The sequence below is a fragment of the Danio rerio genome, chromosome 15, assembly GCF_052040795.2.
Source record: "Danio rerio strain M-AB ecotype USA chromosome 15, GRCz13ab, whole genome shotgun sequence".
In the NCBI taxonomy this organism is placed as follows: Eukaryota; Metazoa; Chordata; class Actinopteri; order Cypriniformes; family Danionidae; genus Danio; species Danio rerio.
The window spans coordinates 45,980,145-45,997,500 of record NC_141035.1 but is presented as its reverse complement, the minus strand read 5'-3'; the positions used below and the strand labels follow the sequence as shown (position 1 = coordinate 45,997,500).

Sequence of the window (17,356 nt, the reverse complement as noted above, 5' to 3'; positions counted from 1 at the left end):
ATATATATATATATATATATATATATATATATATATATATATATATATATATATATATATATATATATATATATATATATATATATATATATATATATATATATATATATATATATATATATTAATCTGTGTGTGGGTGGATCTGTTTGTAAGTGTGTGTGTGTGTTTTCGGTGTATGTTTGTGTCTATATGTAGTATCTATATGTAACTGTGTGTGTGTGTGTGTGTGTGTGTGTGTGTGTGTGTGTGTGTGTGAATGTGTGTGTGTGTGTGTGTGTGTGTGTGTGTGTGTGTGTGTGTGTGTGTGTGTTGCTTTGTCTTTCTGTGTGTATGTCTGCTTATCCATGTGCAACTGTGTGTGTGTGTGTGTGTGTGTATCGTTGTGTGTATGTCAATGCATTCATGTGTAAATGTGTGTGTATCTTTGTCTGTCTGTGTGTGCATTTGTGTGTGTCCATGTTGTCTGTGTATTTATCCATATCTGTGTGTGAAACTATTTGTATATCTGTGTGTGTGAATGTATATCTGTATCTGTTTGTGTCTTGATGTATCCATGTGTAACTGTGTGTGTTATACCCCTGTTTCCTAACACTCTCTGTGTGTGTGTGCGCTCCTCAGCTCATCAGAACCGCGTGTCAGATCTCCTGTTCTCTCTGGAGAGTCAGTGGCTGGTCAGCACAGGTCATGATAAGAGCATCAGCTGGATGAGCACTCAGAGCGGCTCTATGCTGGGACGCCACAGCTTCGGCTCCTGGGCTTCCTGTTTACAGTATCCTTCCCTTCAGACCAGTCTCTCGACGCTTTCTTTTACTCTAACTCTATATTTAGATCGCTCTCTGTGTGTCTCCTGAGCTTTCTGTTGTGTGCTAATGGATGTAATAGCATTGAGGTGGTCACATTTTACAGATGAAGTATTTAATCACTGAAATATTTTTAAAAGTATTATCAAGTTCAGTACTGCAGGAATCCAGCTTAAATTTCTTTTCGTCAGCTCCATTAGTTTGTGTTTGTACAGTTTTGTTTTGATGTTGTAAACATTTAGTACAGTACTGGAAAATGTGTACACTTCTGCTCACCAAGGCAGTTTTCAGTTTGATCACAAATACCATGAAAACAATAACCGGCCACTTTATTAGGTACACCTGACTAGTTCCGTGTTTGACCCGCTTTTGCCTTCAGAACTGCTTTAATCCTTCGTGGTATAGATTCAACAAGGTACTGGAAATATTCCTCAGAGATTTTGCTCCATATTGACATGATAGCATCACGCAATTGCTGCAGATTTGTCCACATTTCACCACATCCCAAAGGTGATTAGAAATTTGTGTTAATGAGCAGTAGGACAGATGTACCTAATAAAGTGGCCGGTGTAGATTAATATATATTTAAATTGTAATTATTTCTGTGATTCAAATTCATTTTTTAGGTTGGCTGAATTTACTATATTGAATTAGTTCTAAAAAAAATAAAATCAATTATTTTATTAATTTTTTTTTTTTTATACCCTAAACTAAAAGTTAAAAGAAGCATACAATTCTGCTCATGCATACTTCTGTATATGGACTGTCTTTTTTCTCTGATCTGTGTTGTTTCTTGACCTCTATGTGTAGATATGATAATGATACTCAGCATGCCTTTGTGGGAGATTATTCAGGTCAGATCACTCTACTGAAACTGGATGAACACTCGTGTTCTGTCATCACCACGCTAAAGGGACACGAAGGTAAAACACCTACAAACAAAAACACAAGGACATTGTGTAGCTCATTTGCTTTTTTCAGAAATGATTTATATTTTTGCGAATGTCCAAAAAGTTCATTTAAAAATAAAAGACATTGTTTTAAAGAAGTGTAAATATATCTTGCTTTTTGTCAATGTATACGGCACACAAGTATATCCAAGTGTCTTCTGTTAGCTGCTCTCACTGTTATTGTGAAGGAAAAGAAACCGATTTCACACCTGAGCTTTTGATTGAGCACCATACAGTAACACTCGTCTACCATTTCATTTTCAGACTTGCTTCATTGGCATGACAATTGTTACAATGTATTGCTAAAGCATTTATAATGTTTATATTAAACTTATGAAAGCAAATTAGAAATCCAGAATGATTGAAATTATGACAATGATATTAGATATGGATAGATGGGTTGGTATATAGAAAGATAGATAGATGCATAAATAGATGATATTGGATGGATAGAGGAATAAATGCATATATAGATACACAGATTGGATGAATGGATAGATAAATGGATAGATGTGTAAATGGTTGATAGATGCATGGATGGATAGATGGATAAATGGATGGATGGAAACATGTATGGATGGATGGATAGATGAATAGATAGATAAATGGATATATCGATGCGCGGATGGATGATGGATACATGGATGGATGGATGGATAAATGGATAGATAAATGCATAGACAGACAGACAGACAGACAGACCTGTCTGTGTCTCAATTCAGTTCCAATGATCTTTACTGGCATGATGTTAATTATTGCCAAGGCGCTTGATGTTATGTTATGTAGATGATGGATGCATGGATGGATGGAAGATACATAGATTCATGGATGGATGGATGGATAGAAACATATATAGAGACATAGATTGGCTGGATCGATGGATGGATAGATGAATAAAGGGATCAATAGCTAGATGCATAAATAGATAGATACATGGATGGATAGATGCGTAAATGGATGATAGATGCATAGATGGATGGATGGATGGATAGATAGATGCATAGATACATGGATGGATGGATACATGGATGAATGTATAGATAGATGGATAGATAGATAAATGGGTAGACAGATCAATGCATAGTTGGATGATGGATAGATACATGGATGGATGGATGAACAGATGGATAGATAGATGTGTAGATGGATTGATAGATATTTAGATGGATAAAGGGATGGATGGATGGATGGATGGATTGATAGATAAATGGATATATCGATGCGCGGATGGATGATGGATACATGGATAGATGGATGGATGGATAAATGGATAGATAAATGCATAGACAGACAGACAGACCTGTCTGTGTCTCAATTCAGTTCCAATGATCTTTACTGGCATGATGTTAATTATTGCCAAGGCGCTTGATGTTATGTAAACAATCACTAAGATAATGTCTATTAAAAATGTGTGTGTGTGTATGTGTGCAGGTAGTGTTGGAGCGTTATACTGGGATCCGGTTCACAGGTGGCTGTTTTCCGGAGCGTCTGATCACAGTGTGATCATGTGGGATATCGGCGGCAGACAGGGACGCACATTACTACTGCAGGGACACCAGTGAGAATATATCGCACTCACACCCACATAAATACACAAACTCTTCCACATGCATAATAATGTTTTAGAACCATTTGAAAACGCCCCCTTTAGGCGTTGATCCTAACTGTGGTGTTTTGGTGACTGTTGCTTTAAATTGAAATGAGATTGTGCTCTTTTTCAAAAGAGGGTGGAGCTACAAATGCCTGTGTCAGCATATTGGCAGATTCAAAAAATAAAATAGCGTCCTATGCTAATGAGGGAGAGGTTGTCACTAGTGGGCGGGGTTTTCCCCTGCCAATGACAAGTACAAAGGGAAAATGTCAATCAAAATGATTCTGCAGACTGTTTACATCAAGTATAAAATTCACAGACTGCTGCCACACAACTGTTTACTCCACTAATAAAAGTGATTTTCGCATAATAGGCCCCCTTTTAAATATTACATTAAAAGTAAAACATGAAAAATAAATACACAATTTCGGAAAAATATAATTTTTATTACATTAATGCAGCCTTGATGAGCAAAAGATACATTTTAAAAAACCAACCTTACACAATTGAACAGCGGTGCATGCAGGAAATCTGTTTAGCTACACAGTCACGTTCTCTTATTCTCTCTCTCTGCTTTGACTTGTCAGTGAGAAGGTCCAGGCGTTGCGGTATCTGCCTCTGACCCGTCAGCTCGTGTCCTGTTCTGCTGATGGAGGAATAACCGTCTGGAACATGGACACAACAAGACAAGAGGTACTGCAGAACTGAGAAAACGCACACACACACTGCACTGCACTGCTCTTACTATAGACCATTTCAATGTTGCGATGTCATTGGCACATGAATATTTCCTGCTTGTTATCAAACTATTTTATAACTTTAACAAGAAGCAATTCGATCATAACTTCATGTTAAACAGCTATCATGACATTATTAAGACTTTGGATTCTCTGGAGCTATAAACGAATTACCAGGCAGAAAAAAAAACAGGAGCGCTAGCATTTACAGCGAGGCAATGACATCCGATGCGGTACAGTTTGTTGTAGAGATCTGCGCGGGACTAAATTTTGAATCACTATACTTATGATGTATGAATCAGATTTTCTGGCAAATTAATTGCTTAGAATTTTGACACAGTATTATCACAATATTGGCCTAATCTGCAAATATTAAGTACTTTTATTGTATTATTTATTGCTGTATTGTGTATACAGTTGATGTCAGAATTATTAGCCCCCCATATTTTCTGTTTATGGGAAAGATTTTTTTTTCAACGCTTTTCCAAACATAATAGTTTTAATAACTCATTTCTTGAGTTACTTGCGCTTAAAGAGCGGGTTGGACTGTAGCGAGACAGAAGGCTGGTCAGATAAACAGAAGCTAGATTTTTTTTAAAGCTTTATAGGTAAGAAGCAATATTTTAGAATCAATACGGAACTTAACAGGCAGCCAGTGAAAGGAGGATAAATTATTGAAAACAAATATTGCAAGAACCTTATTGTAAAGCATGTAAACAAAATGCATATAAATAATCAATTTTAGCTTGTAAGTAGGCTAGATGTGAAACGTGAATGATTGAAAATTAAGCATTTGGAGCTGGTGAAGAAAACCACTGCAAATACAATGTTAATATTCTTTAAAAGCTATTTTTATTTCAATTTTAAATAATAGATTGCATTTTGAAGTGGCTTCTATTAATATTGTGCACATTATGACGTTATATTCAATATATCATGTTTAATCAGCTTGTGTGCTTGAAGAAACCCAATTGTCCAAGCTATAATAGCACATTCTGCATGCAACCAAATATCATGTGAATTTATCAGTGTGTATAACTGCTTTCAAGTGTATCAAGTAAATCTCTGCAGCAGTACTTTTTTATTATTACAAATTGTGCTTCACTTTTCATATGTCCCAGTGAAAATCAATCTACAGTTGATGTTAAAATGATCAGCCCAATGATAATACAAGTTCATGAAAACTTTGGCTGAAAATATTAGAGAAATAAAAACTTTGTTAGAGTAGTTTATATTACTTTTTAAGAAAACAAAAACAAAAACACAATGAATATACATAATACACTCACTGGCCACTTACTATTAACAGTTTGGACCCCCTTTTGCCTTCAGAACCGTCTAATCTTTCGTGGCTTAGATTCAACAAGGTACTGGAAATGTTCCTAAGAGATTTTCCTCCATATTGACATGACAGCATCACACAGTTACTGCAGATTTGTTGGCTGCACATCCATGATGCGAATCTCCGGTTCCACCACATCCTAAAGGTGCTCTATTGGATTGAGATCTGGTGACTGTGGAGGCCATTTGAGTACTCATTGTCATGTTCAACCAATGACTGTAAAATAAATATGGACGACGCGACAGCCCTTTTTCCCATTGAACGCCTTGAGGGCAAAACGCCTGCTTGACGGGCACAAACTGTCGCAAAAGACTGCTGAAATTGGAGCCAGACATGCGCAGAAGGACTGTCGGATGGAGCCAGAGGAGGAGCCGCGAAAATGAGCGGAGTCGAGCTTCCAACCAAACGCTTTATGTAAAATAAACCACGCCCCCCGAACTTCTCAGCATGTGTTTGCTGTCATATCAACACAAATGGATGTAATAACGTTAACAAATATGAGGGTTTTATATATTTAATCGCGCCAGCTCCAGGCCGCAACGCACATATCCTACTCGCGGCGTCGCGGGCTGATTCCGGCTCGCATGCGGCAGCGCCGGCTCGCTCGGCCGCCGCATCTGCTCGATTGACTCGGGCTGAAATCGGGCAGTGAGTCCAGGCATCCGGAGTAGGTCCAGCAGAGATAGTCAGTCTGAGCTCTGAGAGGTAAGTCTCCGGCAGGCGAGAATCTAGCCGGAACTAGCCCAAGTGTATTTTGCTAACTGGGTGGTTAGGCGTGTATCAGCAAACTAATAAAGCCCGATAAAGCCCTGACCTTAGCGAATAAACAGTGTTCCACCAGGATCATGTATGTCAGAAACTGTAGTTTACTGCTGAACTCATTTTGTCATGGTAAAATAACACAGAAATCGAATAATAACACTTCAGTCTTCTGCCGAATCTCAGACGCGCTGCTTTGAGAAACTGTCAATCACAGCTGTCAATCACGATGACACGCCCAGCATTAAATTACTGCTAAAAACAAACTGTTTACAAAAATGAAGATCTGCACCTATTTCAGCACAATAACCAGAGCCTTAATCAACCAGAACCATCTTTCGGGACATTTTATTGCAAGTGTAATAAATTTTTTTATTTGGGCTCAAGTCTCTTTCATTAACACGGAGGAGGCGGGCTTTATGACTTGTACTGCAGCCAGCTCCCAGGGGGCGATCTAACGGCCGAGACCTTCACTCAAACGCAGGCTTGCGGCACACTTGTGTTCAACACACCAATCTGAGCTTATTCACGCTTTATGGCATGGAGCGTTATGCTGCTGGAAGTAGCCATCAGAATTGCGAGAATTGGAGTGGCACCCGGTGTGGTCTTCTGCTGCTGTAGCCCATCTGCCTCAAGGTTGGACGTGTTGTGTGTTCAGAGATGCTCTTCAGCGAGTGGTTATTTGAGTTACTGTTTCCTTTCTATCAGCTGTAACAAGTCTGGCCATTTCTCCTTTGAGCTCTGGCATCAACAAGGCATTTGCGCCCACAGATCTGCTGCTCACTGGATATTTTCTCTTATTCAGACCATTCTCTGTAAACCCTAGAGATGGTAATGTGTTAAAATCCAAGTACATCAGCAGTTTCTGAAATACTCTGACCACACCGCCTGGCACCAAAAACCATAAAAAAATAAACTAAAACACTGTCCAACTATAGTGATGCGTATTGCGATATTTTGTTACGTCAATACTTCAAACACTTACCTCTGTTTGCTTGCATGTATTTGTAAACTGCAGTTAAGTAATAAAACAACTTTTCAACAGTTTTCAACATCTTTTGCATCAATTTATTGAAAAAAAAAGTATTAATAAGCAGCATCACAATCTGTATTGATATCAATGAAGTGTAAATGATACCCAGCGGCTCAGATTTGTGTTTTTATTTTTCTCTGTGAATCATTCAGGCTCCTCAGTGGCTGGATAGCGATTCCTGTCAGAAATGTGAGCAGCCGTTTTTCTGGAATATAAAGCAGATGTGGGACACAAAGACTTTGGGGCTCCGACAGGTACTGAGAAACAACACTGTTAAAAGATGGGCTGTGCAAGTAATCTAATGTAATTGTCATGCATTTTTGTCAATAATATCCAAATCAGTTGTTGTTTTTCTTGGTCTTTTTTTTGCCCTATTAATTATTAACAGAACCTTTGGTGCTTTCTTGATTTTAATAAGTCATCTCCTGTTCTCAGCATCACTGCAGGAAGTGTGGGAAGGCGATTTGTGGGAAATGTAGTTCCAAGCGCTCCACGTACCCCATCATGGGCTTTGAGTTCCAGGTGCGCATGTGTGACGACTGCTTCAACACCATCAAAGAGGACGAGTGAGTGGCTTTTACTCCGTTTATCTCCTTCTATATTGCTGGTTTTACCCAACATGTGAATCTATTTCTACTTGAGTTAATCTACTGTTGTTTTGGGCTGCAGTCGGACTCCACTGGCCACGTTTCATGAGGGGAAACACAGCATCGCTCACATGGATATGGACCCCAACCGAGGACTGATGGTCACGTGTGGCAGCGATCGAGTGGTCAAGGTGAAACACTGCAGCTTCATCTATTTTTTTTTTTCTAGTGTTTAGTATTGTACAGATGAAGTCTGAATTATTAGCCCTCCTGTGATATTTTCTCAAATGATGTTTAACAGATTTAGGAAATTTTCACCGTATTTCCTATAATATTTTTTCTTCTGGAGAAAGTCTTATTTCTTTTATTTCTGCTAGAATAAAAGCAGTTATTATTGTTTTAAGAAACATTTTAAGGTCAATATTATTAGCCGTCTTGAGCAATATTTTTTTCGATTGTCTACAGACCTGTCATCGCTTATAGGGCCATGAAACCCCCTCGTTTCAGCAGGGTGTTTTCACACCTCTACTTTGGGGAAAAAGTCAGTCTGTTTAGGGGGGAGTGTCGGAGGAACTAAAGTGGGATGGTGTGGGAGTGTCTATTTGGGCACGTGCGAGTTTCAGAGTCAAAAAACACACACACACACACAAACACGGGAGGAAGTGACTGTGTTTACATGGTCATCTGTAGTCAAATTATTTGCCAAATTATTAAAAGGTGGACTTTAACTGCAGTTTGGCTCTTTCAATTAGGGAATTCATTCACGCCTATAACTACCCGCCGGTTATTAAAACACTCCACGCTTCCAAATACTGATGTCCATATGAATTTTCTTTATTGAACACCGTGAAAACTAAAAGATAAACAAACCAAATGTTTCACACAAACATAGATCAAAAGGACATCAAAATAAACAAATAATATATAAACAATGTTTAGTTTACCGTGTTGGCCTGATAACCAGCTGTAGAATACGCAGGAACATTAAACAGGTGCTTGCATTGAGATCTCACTATCCTGAGTGACCATACAAACTCTCGCAGGTTAAATTAATCAATGAGAATCATGTGACTTCCCACTCAGGCCAACCGTAAACGAAGAAATTAGTAACAAACATATACCAATACACATTCAAATAATGAAATTCAAAACAATAAACAAAATTACAAGCTGACCAATCAGCGTCAGCTACAACGCCCCTCGCGACAAACGAGATATTTGATTCGAGGATCTGCTCTAAGCGTGTATTTTTCATGCAATGTTTGATAGCGCACGGCGAATGAGAGAAAAAAACGTCCGCATTTCCCGGAAACTTGGATGCACACGGCAGGTGGTGTCAGAAAGCCGCGTGTGTTATTCCGGTCACAAAATGCAGTAAAAACCCTACACGAGGTTAAAGTTTGGTTGTTGTGCTAACATGTTTACACTCGGTGCAATAGTTAACTTAGTTCAATACGAACAAACTGAATAAACAAAGAGCACTGGTCGCTCACTTACCAAATCTCTAGAGACAGCACAATCACCAGCAACTAGAGCCGCGTCTTTATGAAGAGGAGACTACAAGCGAATCCGGATCTCAGCGTTTGCAGATGAAAACAGCTCTCAGTTAAACAATAATCCTCCTTAGACACGTAAGTTAAGTTATTGTTGTCGAGCGTCGCGTACACTGTTAATCCACACGTGAGTCCAGCTGCGCTCTCACAGAGAGAAAATGAAAACAAAACTTAACAGCAGCAAACTATAAAAGCAACACTTCACGCTTGTTTTGCCAATACAACATGGTGTGTCTGTCGTCTAAACACTGTGACAGTAATGAATATTAATGAAGTTGCACAATAGAGCGCGCTGATTGGTTTGAACCAAGCTTTACTCATGCATTAATGCATCACACTGTCAGACGTAATAAGACACACTCGTGCACAGACGTCCAGTCTGCACGCTGGAATACACGCTATTATCTCATGGCCGTGACGCAGCTTCAAAAATTCGTTTCAAACCGGAAGTACGAATTTGCTTGAAATAACGTAGAAACAACCAATTTACACTTTTTAGTGAAATATAGGTGTCCTAATAGTGTTTTTAGCAGTGTGGGACACATATACGACTGTCAACAGCTCAAAAAATGTGTTTTGGTGTTTCGTGACCCTTTAAATTTAACCGTGGCCTGTAGAGGTGTTGGTTATGTGTAGATTGCTAGGCAACCATCAACGTTTTCTCAGGGGTTGACAAGCAGACAAAACATTACTGCAGCTTTAATACAAGTTTTATCCATGGAGAAAATTAAAAAGCACTGCAGTATTTGGGTAATTAGGCTACTGAAGTGTGTATATTCCATACAAAGTATGAAGCTGATTGGTCAGTTCTTGTCACACGTTGCACTGCTTATGCGTGTTGCTCCATTAAGCGTGCTCAAACCGCATGCCTCCATTGGAAATAACGAACTTGCGTGTGGAAATCGGCAATATGTGGACAACCCCTCAAGTTGCCGTCATTTGCGATCCCCAGTGGTTGGTCTTCCTGCACAGACATGGTGGATTCACCTAATTTGTTGACAAATGGGTTGCGGATCTATTCCTTGACAGCTCACGAGTCCTTCATTTGACCTATTCCCCTTCACAAAGAAACTTTTGAAGGATGTCTGTTTTTGCTAGCTTGCGTATTAAATTTTGGCAATCAAGTGACAGATGTAACCAATAATATATGGTCTTTTTTCAAAATGAAAGACTGTTCAGATTTAATAAAACAGAAATAATTAAAGATTTATTGTGCGGCCTGGTACCAATTGATCCAAGACCAGTACCAATCTGCAACCCTGGGGTTGGGGACCACTGGTCTACAGAATAAATCACTGTTGTACAATGACTTGCCTAATTAACCTAGTTAAGCCTTTAAATGTCACTTTAAGCTGTATAGAAGTGTCTTGATAAATCAGTGATTAGAAATGAGTTATTAAAACTACTATGTTTACAAATGTGTTGAACAAATCTTCTTTGTTAAAGAGAAATTGTGAAACAAATCAACAGGAGGGCTAATAATTCTGTCTTCGACTGTATATAAAGTAACATGCAATTATTGTATTGTGTTATTTCTTCAGTTTCAATAGTAATACAGTATGTGGACTTTTATATGCATATACTATCCAGATCTTCAACTGATTTTACCTGTGGCATGCACACATAATCCAACAGTGCATACAACAAAGTACAACAATGTTTGTTTTGAGTTTTAATATCTCCTTCCTGACTTTATATTATATAATAAAATTATATTATATAAAAATTAAGTATAATATTATCTATATGATTATTATATTGTACACCTTTAGAAATAAAGGTACATGAGCTGTCTCCAAGTTGGGAAATTTTCAAAAGGTACACATTTATATCTAAAGGGTCCATATTGGTACCTCAAAAGCATATATTAGTACCAGAAAATTTTAAGAGGAACACTTTTGTACTTTTTAGGTACTAATATGTACCCTTGAGGTATTAATATGGACCTTTTCAAAAGTTATCCTCCCCGGTGACAGCTCACACTGTCAGAAATAAAGGTATATATTTAATATTAAGTACAATATTATTATTATTATTATTATTATTATTATTATTATTATCATATTAAATATAATATTAACTGTAACATTATTATTTTATTATACTATTTTATTTATTATATTCGTTTTATTTTTTATTTTCTCCAGAATTTTATTTAGTTATTATAGTATTTATATTAATATAGTAATGTAGAATAATTAAAAAAAAATTGTAAATTCTTTTTTAATTTCTAATGTGATGACCTTTTTTACTTGAAATAAATTACTATTAATTTAATTATATGTACAAAATATTATACTAATATTTATACTATTAATCATTATTAATTATACTTTTAATTTAATTATATGTAAGATACAGTATATGTATATATCTTTATGTATCTTTGGCTCTGGATGGCCCGTCCTCCAGGAGCGCTACCCTGTACTAAAATGGCAGCTCTATTGACACATTCCTTCCAATAGACACCAATAGCGTAGGCGACATCTAATGTAAATATCTATGGTTCTTTTTAAATAAAAGAAAATAATTAATATTTTAAATAAAACTCTAATGGTTTCATAAATATTATGCAGTCTGTGATTCATATTAACTCATTCACAAATTATCAGATTTGCTCATAATTGTACAATAGTTTAATAATAATAATAATAATAATAATAAAGATTTTTTTTAAATTCTGACATCTGATTGGTCCTCCATACTCAACGTCTGATTGGTTCGTCCTCAGATCTGGGACATGACGCAGGTGGTGGGCAGCAGTGTAGCAGCAGGATTCTCTCACCGCTGATTGGCTGCTTCTGACAGCCCCGCCCACACTTTGCCAGCTGACTCCTTAAAGAGTGTCTTCATCATGAAAACACTCACCTCCTCGTCAAAAATGAACACTCCAACTATGTCTAAATGTGTGTGTGTGTGTGTGTGTGTGTGTGTGTGTGTGTAAGGAGGATGATCCTTGATTTGATCAATCTGAGCGGACGTGAACTCAAGGTAATTCTAAAAGCACAATATCTGCGCTCTTTCTGTGTTTGTGGCTGAAGGTTTTATCTATCTGTAAGTACCACACAAACACAACACGCTTCGTTTCTCATCCAAAATCCTGCTTCTTCTTTATCCATCCTTCTTGTTTACACATTCTCCATTTCTTGAAATAGAATGCTAGTACTTTCCATAGTAACCACCAATCATGTTACCATGGAAACAAGTGTTCCGTAACAACCATAGAACTTTTTCAAACAAACAATTCCCTCCAAAAAAAAAAAAAAAAAAAAAATCGAACAAAAACAAACAAAAGCGTGATGAAGTTCAAACTTTGAGACAGACGGTTCAGGTCAGGTAGGTGAGGGTCATTACATGTAGCGTAATCAATGATTCTGATTAAACGGATTAAGTTAGTATGTGATGTGTTGTAGTGTTCTGTTGTAAAACACTATTTATAGCATTAATCGTCATTTATTTAGGGACAAATCAAAGCCATGGTTTGCCAAATTTGTTAATTGTCAACATTTACTAGTTATTAAATGTATACTGCCAGCTTTATTCTGTGAAACAGAAATCGAGATGTTGAGCAGAATGTTAACGCTGCTCTTTCCATACAATGGAAATTAATGAGGGTAAGAGCTCCAGAACGGTTTATAAAATGAGCCCTGTGCTCTGTATATGATCAGCGATTGTTTTCAAAAATGAGAAATAATAAGAACAAACATTTATAGTAGTATTTATGACTATATTAGAGCAACTGTTCAGCCAAAAATGACATTTTATTTAGTGTTTCCTAACCTTTACGTGGCTCCAGGAGTTTTTTGTTCAGCTGACGCTTTAAATAATTGATATAAATTGACAGCCATAGTTGGAAAAATCATATTATGGTAGTCAGTGGCTACAGGTTTTCTACATTTTACAAAATACCTTCCTTTGTGTTCAACAAAAGAGAGAAATGTGCACCCGAATATTTCGTAAAGAAATCTAAATGCAAGGTATTTCACCCAACAAAACTCTTCCTTGTGTGAATTCAAACCTTTGAGGTTCTTGCTTCTGTTGAATGCAAAAGAAGATATTTAGAAAAATGTTGGTTGCTCTACTATGGAAGTCAATGGCTACCCCTTTCCAAAATTCTTCAAAATACTTTCTTTTGTGTTCAACAAAAGAGAAATTCAATTAGGTTTGGAAGAAATCCAGCATAAGTAAAAGGCGTCTGAATTTTCTTTTTTAGGTGAACTACCCCTTTAAGGATACTGATTCTTGACACAAAGCTGGGTTTTTCCCTCCAAAATGAAAATGGTCATCATTTACTCACCCTCTGTCATTCCATCTCCAGACGTTGTCTATCTTTGAAATGCAAATGAAGATATTCACCCAAAAATTTCATAAAGAAATCAAATTAAAATGGATTTCTCCCAAAAAATTACTCTCCCTTGTGTGGTTTCAAACATTTATGCGATTCTTTCTTCTGTTGAACGCAAAAGAAAATATTGTGAATAATGTTCGTAGCATAAAAAAACTACTATGGAAGTCTAAGCTACCCCTTTCCAACATTCTTCAAAATATCTACATTTGTGTTCAACAAAAGAAAGATTTAAACAGGTTTGGAAGAAATGTAGAATAAGTGAAAGGCATCTGAATATTATTTTGGGGGGGAACTACCTCTTTCGAAATATTGATTCTTGACACAAAGCTGGGTTTTCCCACCAAAATGAAAGTGGTCATTTACTCCATATTAGAGCTATTGTTCACCTAAAAATGACATTTTATTCAGTGTTTCCTAACCTTCATGTAATTCCAGGAGTTTTTTGTTCTGCTGTTGCTTTGAATAATTAATATAAATTGACAGCCATAGTAGAAAAAAAATCATATTATGGTAGTCAATGGCTACAGGTTTTCTACATTTTACCAAATACCTTCTTTTGTGTTCAACAACAGGGAGAAACGGTGACCAGAAAAGAAATCAAAGTTAAAGGTATTTTACCCAAAAAATGTCTCTCCCTTGTGTGGTTTGGAAGAAATCTGGGATAAGTGAAAGGTGTCAGAAATTTCTTTTTTGGGTGAACTACCCCTTTAAGGATAATGATTCCTGACACAAAGCTGGGTTTTTCCCTCCAAAATGAAAACGGTCATCATTTACTCACCCTTGTTTCCTTCCAGCTTCACAAGTTATTTACATTAAAATGCGAATGATGATATCTTAAACAAATAAGAGAGATTTCTGTCATTGTTTTTGCAAAGTTCACCCAAATTTTTTCATTAAGAAATCAAATTGAAAGGGATTCCACCTGAAAGATTACTCTCCCTTGTGCGGTTTCAAACTTTTATGAGATACTTTTGTTCTGTTGAACGCAAAAGAAAATATTTAGAAATATGTTGGTAGCCTTACGATGGAGTCAATGGCTACCCCTTTCCAACATTCTTCAAAATAACTACTTTTCTGTTCAACAGAAGAAACTCAAACAGGTTTTAAACAAGAAAGAGTAAATTAATGTTGATTAATTAGTAAATTTCACTATGAAGTGAAATAACACCTTTTAAATGAATAAAAACACCCCAGAATTATAATTTACTCTCAGTTTCTTAACCCTCAAGTGGTTGAAAACTTGTGAGTTTCCTCATCCTGTTGAGCACAAAAGAAGACATTTTGACTGAGGAATGTTGGAAGCCATTGACTTCCATAGTAGGAAAAAATGCAATGGATGTAAGTGGCTCCCAACATTCTTTGAAATATCTTATTTTGTGTTCAACAGAAGCAAGAAACTCGGGTTTGAAACAATTGGAAGGTTAATGCATATCTGGGTGAACTATCCCTGTAATGCTTATTGCTCGAGTGAACTATGACAGAATTGATATTTGTGGATTGACATCTCTAATGTTTATAGGCTAATAATAATTATATATAAACGTATAGCTTCGTATTCAAACTGTGGCGCTGTAACGGCTGTGATGTTTAAAATGTTAAGTTAGCATACAACTCTAACGAACATCACGCTGGCCAATGAGAACTCTGCTGAAAAATCCAGCTTAAACCAGCCTAGGCTGGTTTTAGCTGGTCGACCAGGCTGGTTTTAGAGGGGTTTTGGCCATTTCCAGGCTGGTTTCCAGCTATTTTCAGCCTTGTCTTAGCTGGTACACTGAACAAAATAATTCAGAGATGGTTCCTTGGATTTACTCAATTTTTTTTACGTTAAGTGGTTGTAAACAATTTATTTGTGTTGAATTTAAACAAACAAATTAAGTTGAACATTATTAAACTTAATTTGTTTGTGTAAATTCAACACAAATAAATAGTTTGCAACAGTTCTGCATGCAACACTTTTTTCAGTGATAAGGCTGGAAAATGACCAGCCAAATCCAGCTAAAACCAGCTTGACCAGCCTGATTTAAGCTGGATCTAGCTGGTTTTGGCTGGACTCCCAGCTTAGCTAGGCTGGTCAAGCTGGTTTTAGCTGGTCATCTCCCAGCCTGACCAGCTAAGACCAGGCTGAAAGTGGCCAAAACCCCTCTAAAACCAGCCTGGTCAACCAGCTAAAACCAGACAACCAGCCTAGGCTGGTTTAAGCTGGATTTTTCAGCAGGGAAGAGTTGTTATTGTTTACAGAAATTATAGCGCAGTTTTTTTTTTTTTTTTGGACATTTTTTCGACATTTCTATAGTCTGATTTTCTTTCTTCATCTCTCGGCCTCGTCTCCTTGCACTGAATTACACGTATTGTGTGTGTGTGTGTGTGTGTGTGTGTGTGTTCGCGATCTGAGGTACAAAAACAGCGACTGAGTGAGTGTTTGCTAATGTCTGCCTGTATAAAGCGCTTGCTTCACAATCTCCGTTTTGATATAACGTCTCATTGCGTGCTTTGTTCATAAATTCGTGCTCTGTTTTGTTTTCTTTTGGCTTCATGTGAAATGTAAGGATATGAATGTAAGTTGTTGGGAGCAGCGGTGTCACAGCATATTTTGTTCTTGACATCGGGGTTTTTGTGTGTGACTGACTGTAATTTCTCACTAGAGAACTGAGGGAGTTTTGCTTTCGGTTTGTTAGTTTTCTAAAATCGTGCGAGTCTGTGGTGAATCTCCTAAAATATGTATATTAATTAACATCTGTTTTGCTGAAATTGACACTTCAGGGATTCCCATCGTTTGCTGAGGTTAACCACTATGTAAAATCACTTATCAACTTATTTCTGTTCGGATGTTGAAAGCATTGTAAAGCTTGTCGCGCTGATCAAACTGTAAATAACTCTAAATGACTTAAAGATCTGATTTTCTATGCTCCTTTCTTTTCTAATTCTTACTTTTACTTCAGTAGTTGAGTAATGAAGTGTTAATCTCTCTATATATCGAGCTTCAATGCTCAAACATCTGTATTTTTCATATGAAAATCACTAATATGAAAACTGACGCAAGTCTTGATGCTGGCTGATCGTTTCAGCACAGAGATTGAGCTAAATATTACAATAAATAAAGTTCTAAGGTGTATCTCACATGGTAAATGTATTTATTTCTTCTTTCTTTTTTTTGATTGCAATGAATCCTATAGTAGTCAATGATGGAAAAATTCTGTTTTTATTTTTAATTTTATGGAAAGATTTGTTTTTTCCTCTTGAAACTACTTTGAAATTAATTCTTAACATTTTATTTAAGGCTGCAAAGTGGCGCAATGGGTAGCACGTTCGCCTCCACAGCAAACAGTTCACTGGTTTGAGTCTTGGCTGGGTCAGTTGGCGTTTCTGTGTGGAGTTTGCATGTTCCCCACAAGTCCAAAGACATGCCGTACAGGTGAATTGGGTGGTGTAAATTGTCTGTAGTGTATGTGTGAATGAGAGTGTATGGATGTTTTCCAGTGATGGGTTGCAGCTGGAAGGGCGTTCGCTGCGTAAAACATATGCTGGATAAGGTGGAGGTTCATTCCGCTGTCGTGACCCCATATTGAAAAAGGGACTAAGCCGAAAAGAAAATGAATTGATTTCATTTGAAGGGGCATGAAACCCCCTCGTTTCAGCAGGGTGTTTTCACACCTCTA

General features: G+C 37.1%; 1 protein-coding gene across 6 annotated transcripts in view; it reads left to right on the top strand.

Annotated features, from left to right (window-relative positions):
• The window catches only part of wdfy1 (WD repeat and FYVE domain containing 1), a 33,799-nt gene extending 16,982 nt beyond the window's left edge, over positions 1-16,817 (top strand). Inside the window, exons 5-13 of one of the 6 annotated variants that reach the window (XR_015508530.1) lie at positions 619-769; positions 1,611-1,723; positions 3,182-3,308; positions 3,929-4,034; positions 7,365-7,466; positions 7,648-7,778; positions 7,882-7,990; positions 12,084-15,192; positions 15,900-16,817. Coding sequence is in view for 1 of the 6 variants with exons in the window: in NM_001007057.3 (NP_001007058.2) it covers positions 619-769; positions 1,611-1,723; positions 3,182-3,308; positions 3,929-4,034; positions 7,365-7,466; positions 7,648-7,778; positions 7,882-7,990; positions 12,084-12,143 (899 nt within the window). In the remaining 5 variants the exon portion in view is untranslated. 6 annotated transcript variants of the gene reach the window in all.
• Positions 16,818-17,356: the final 539 nt, after the last annotated feature.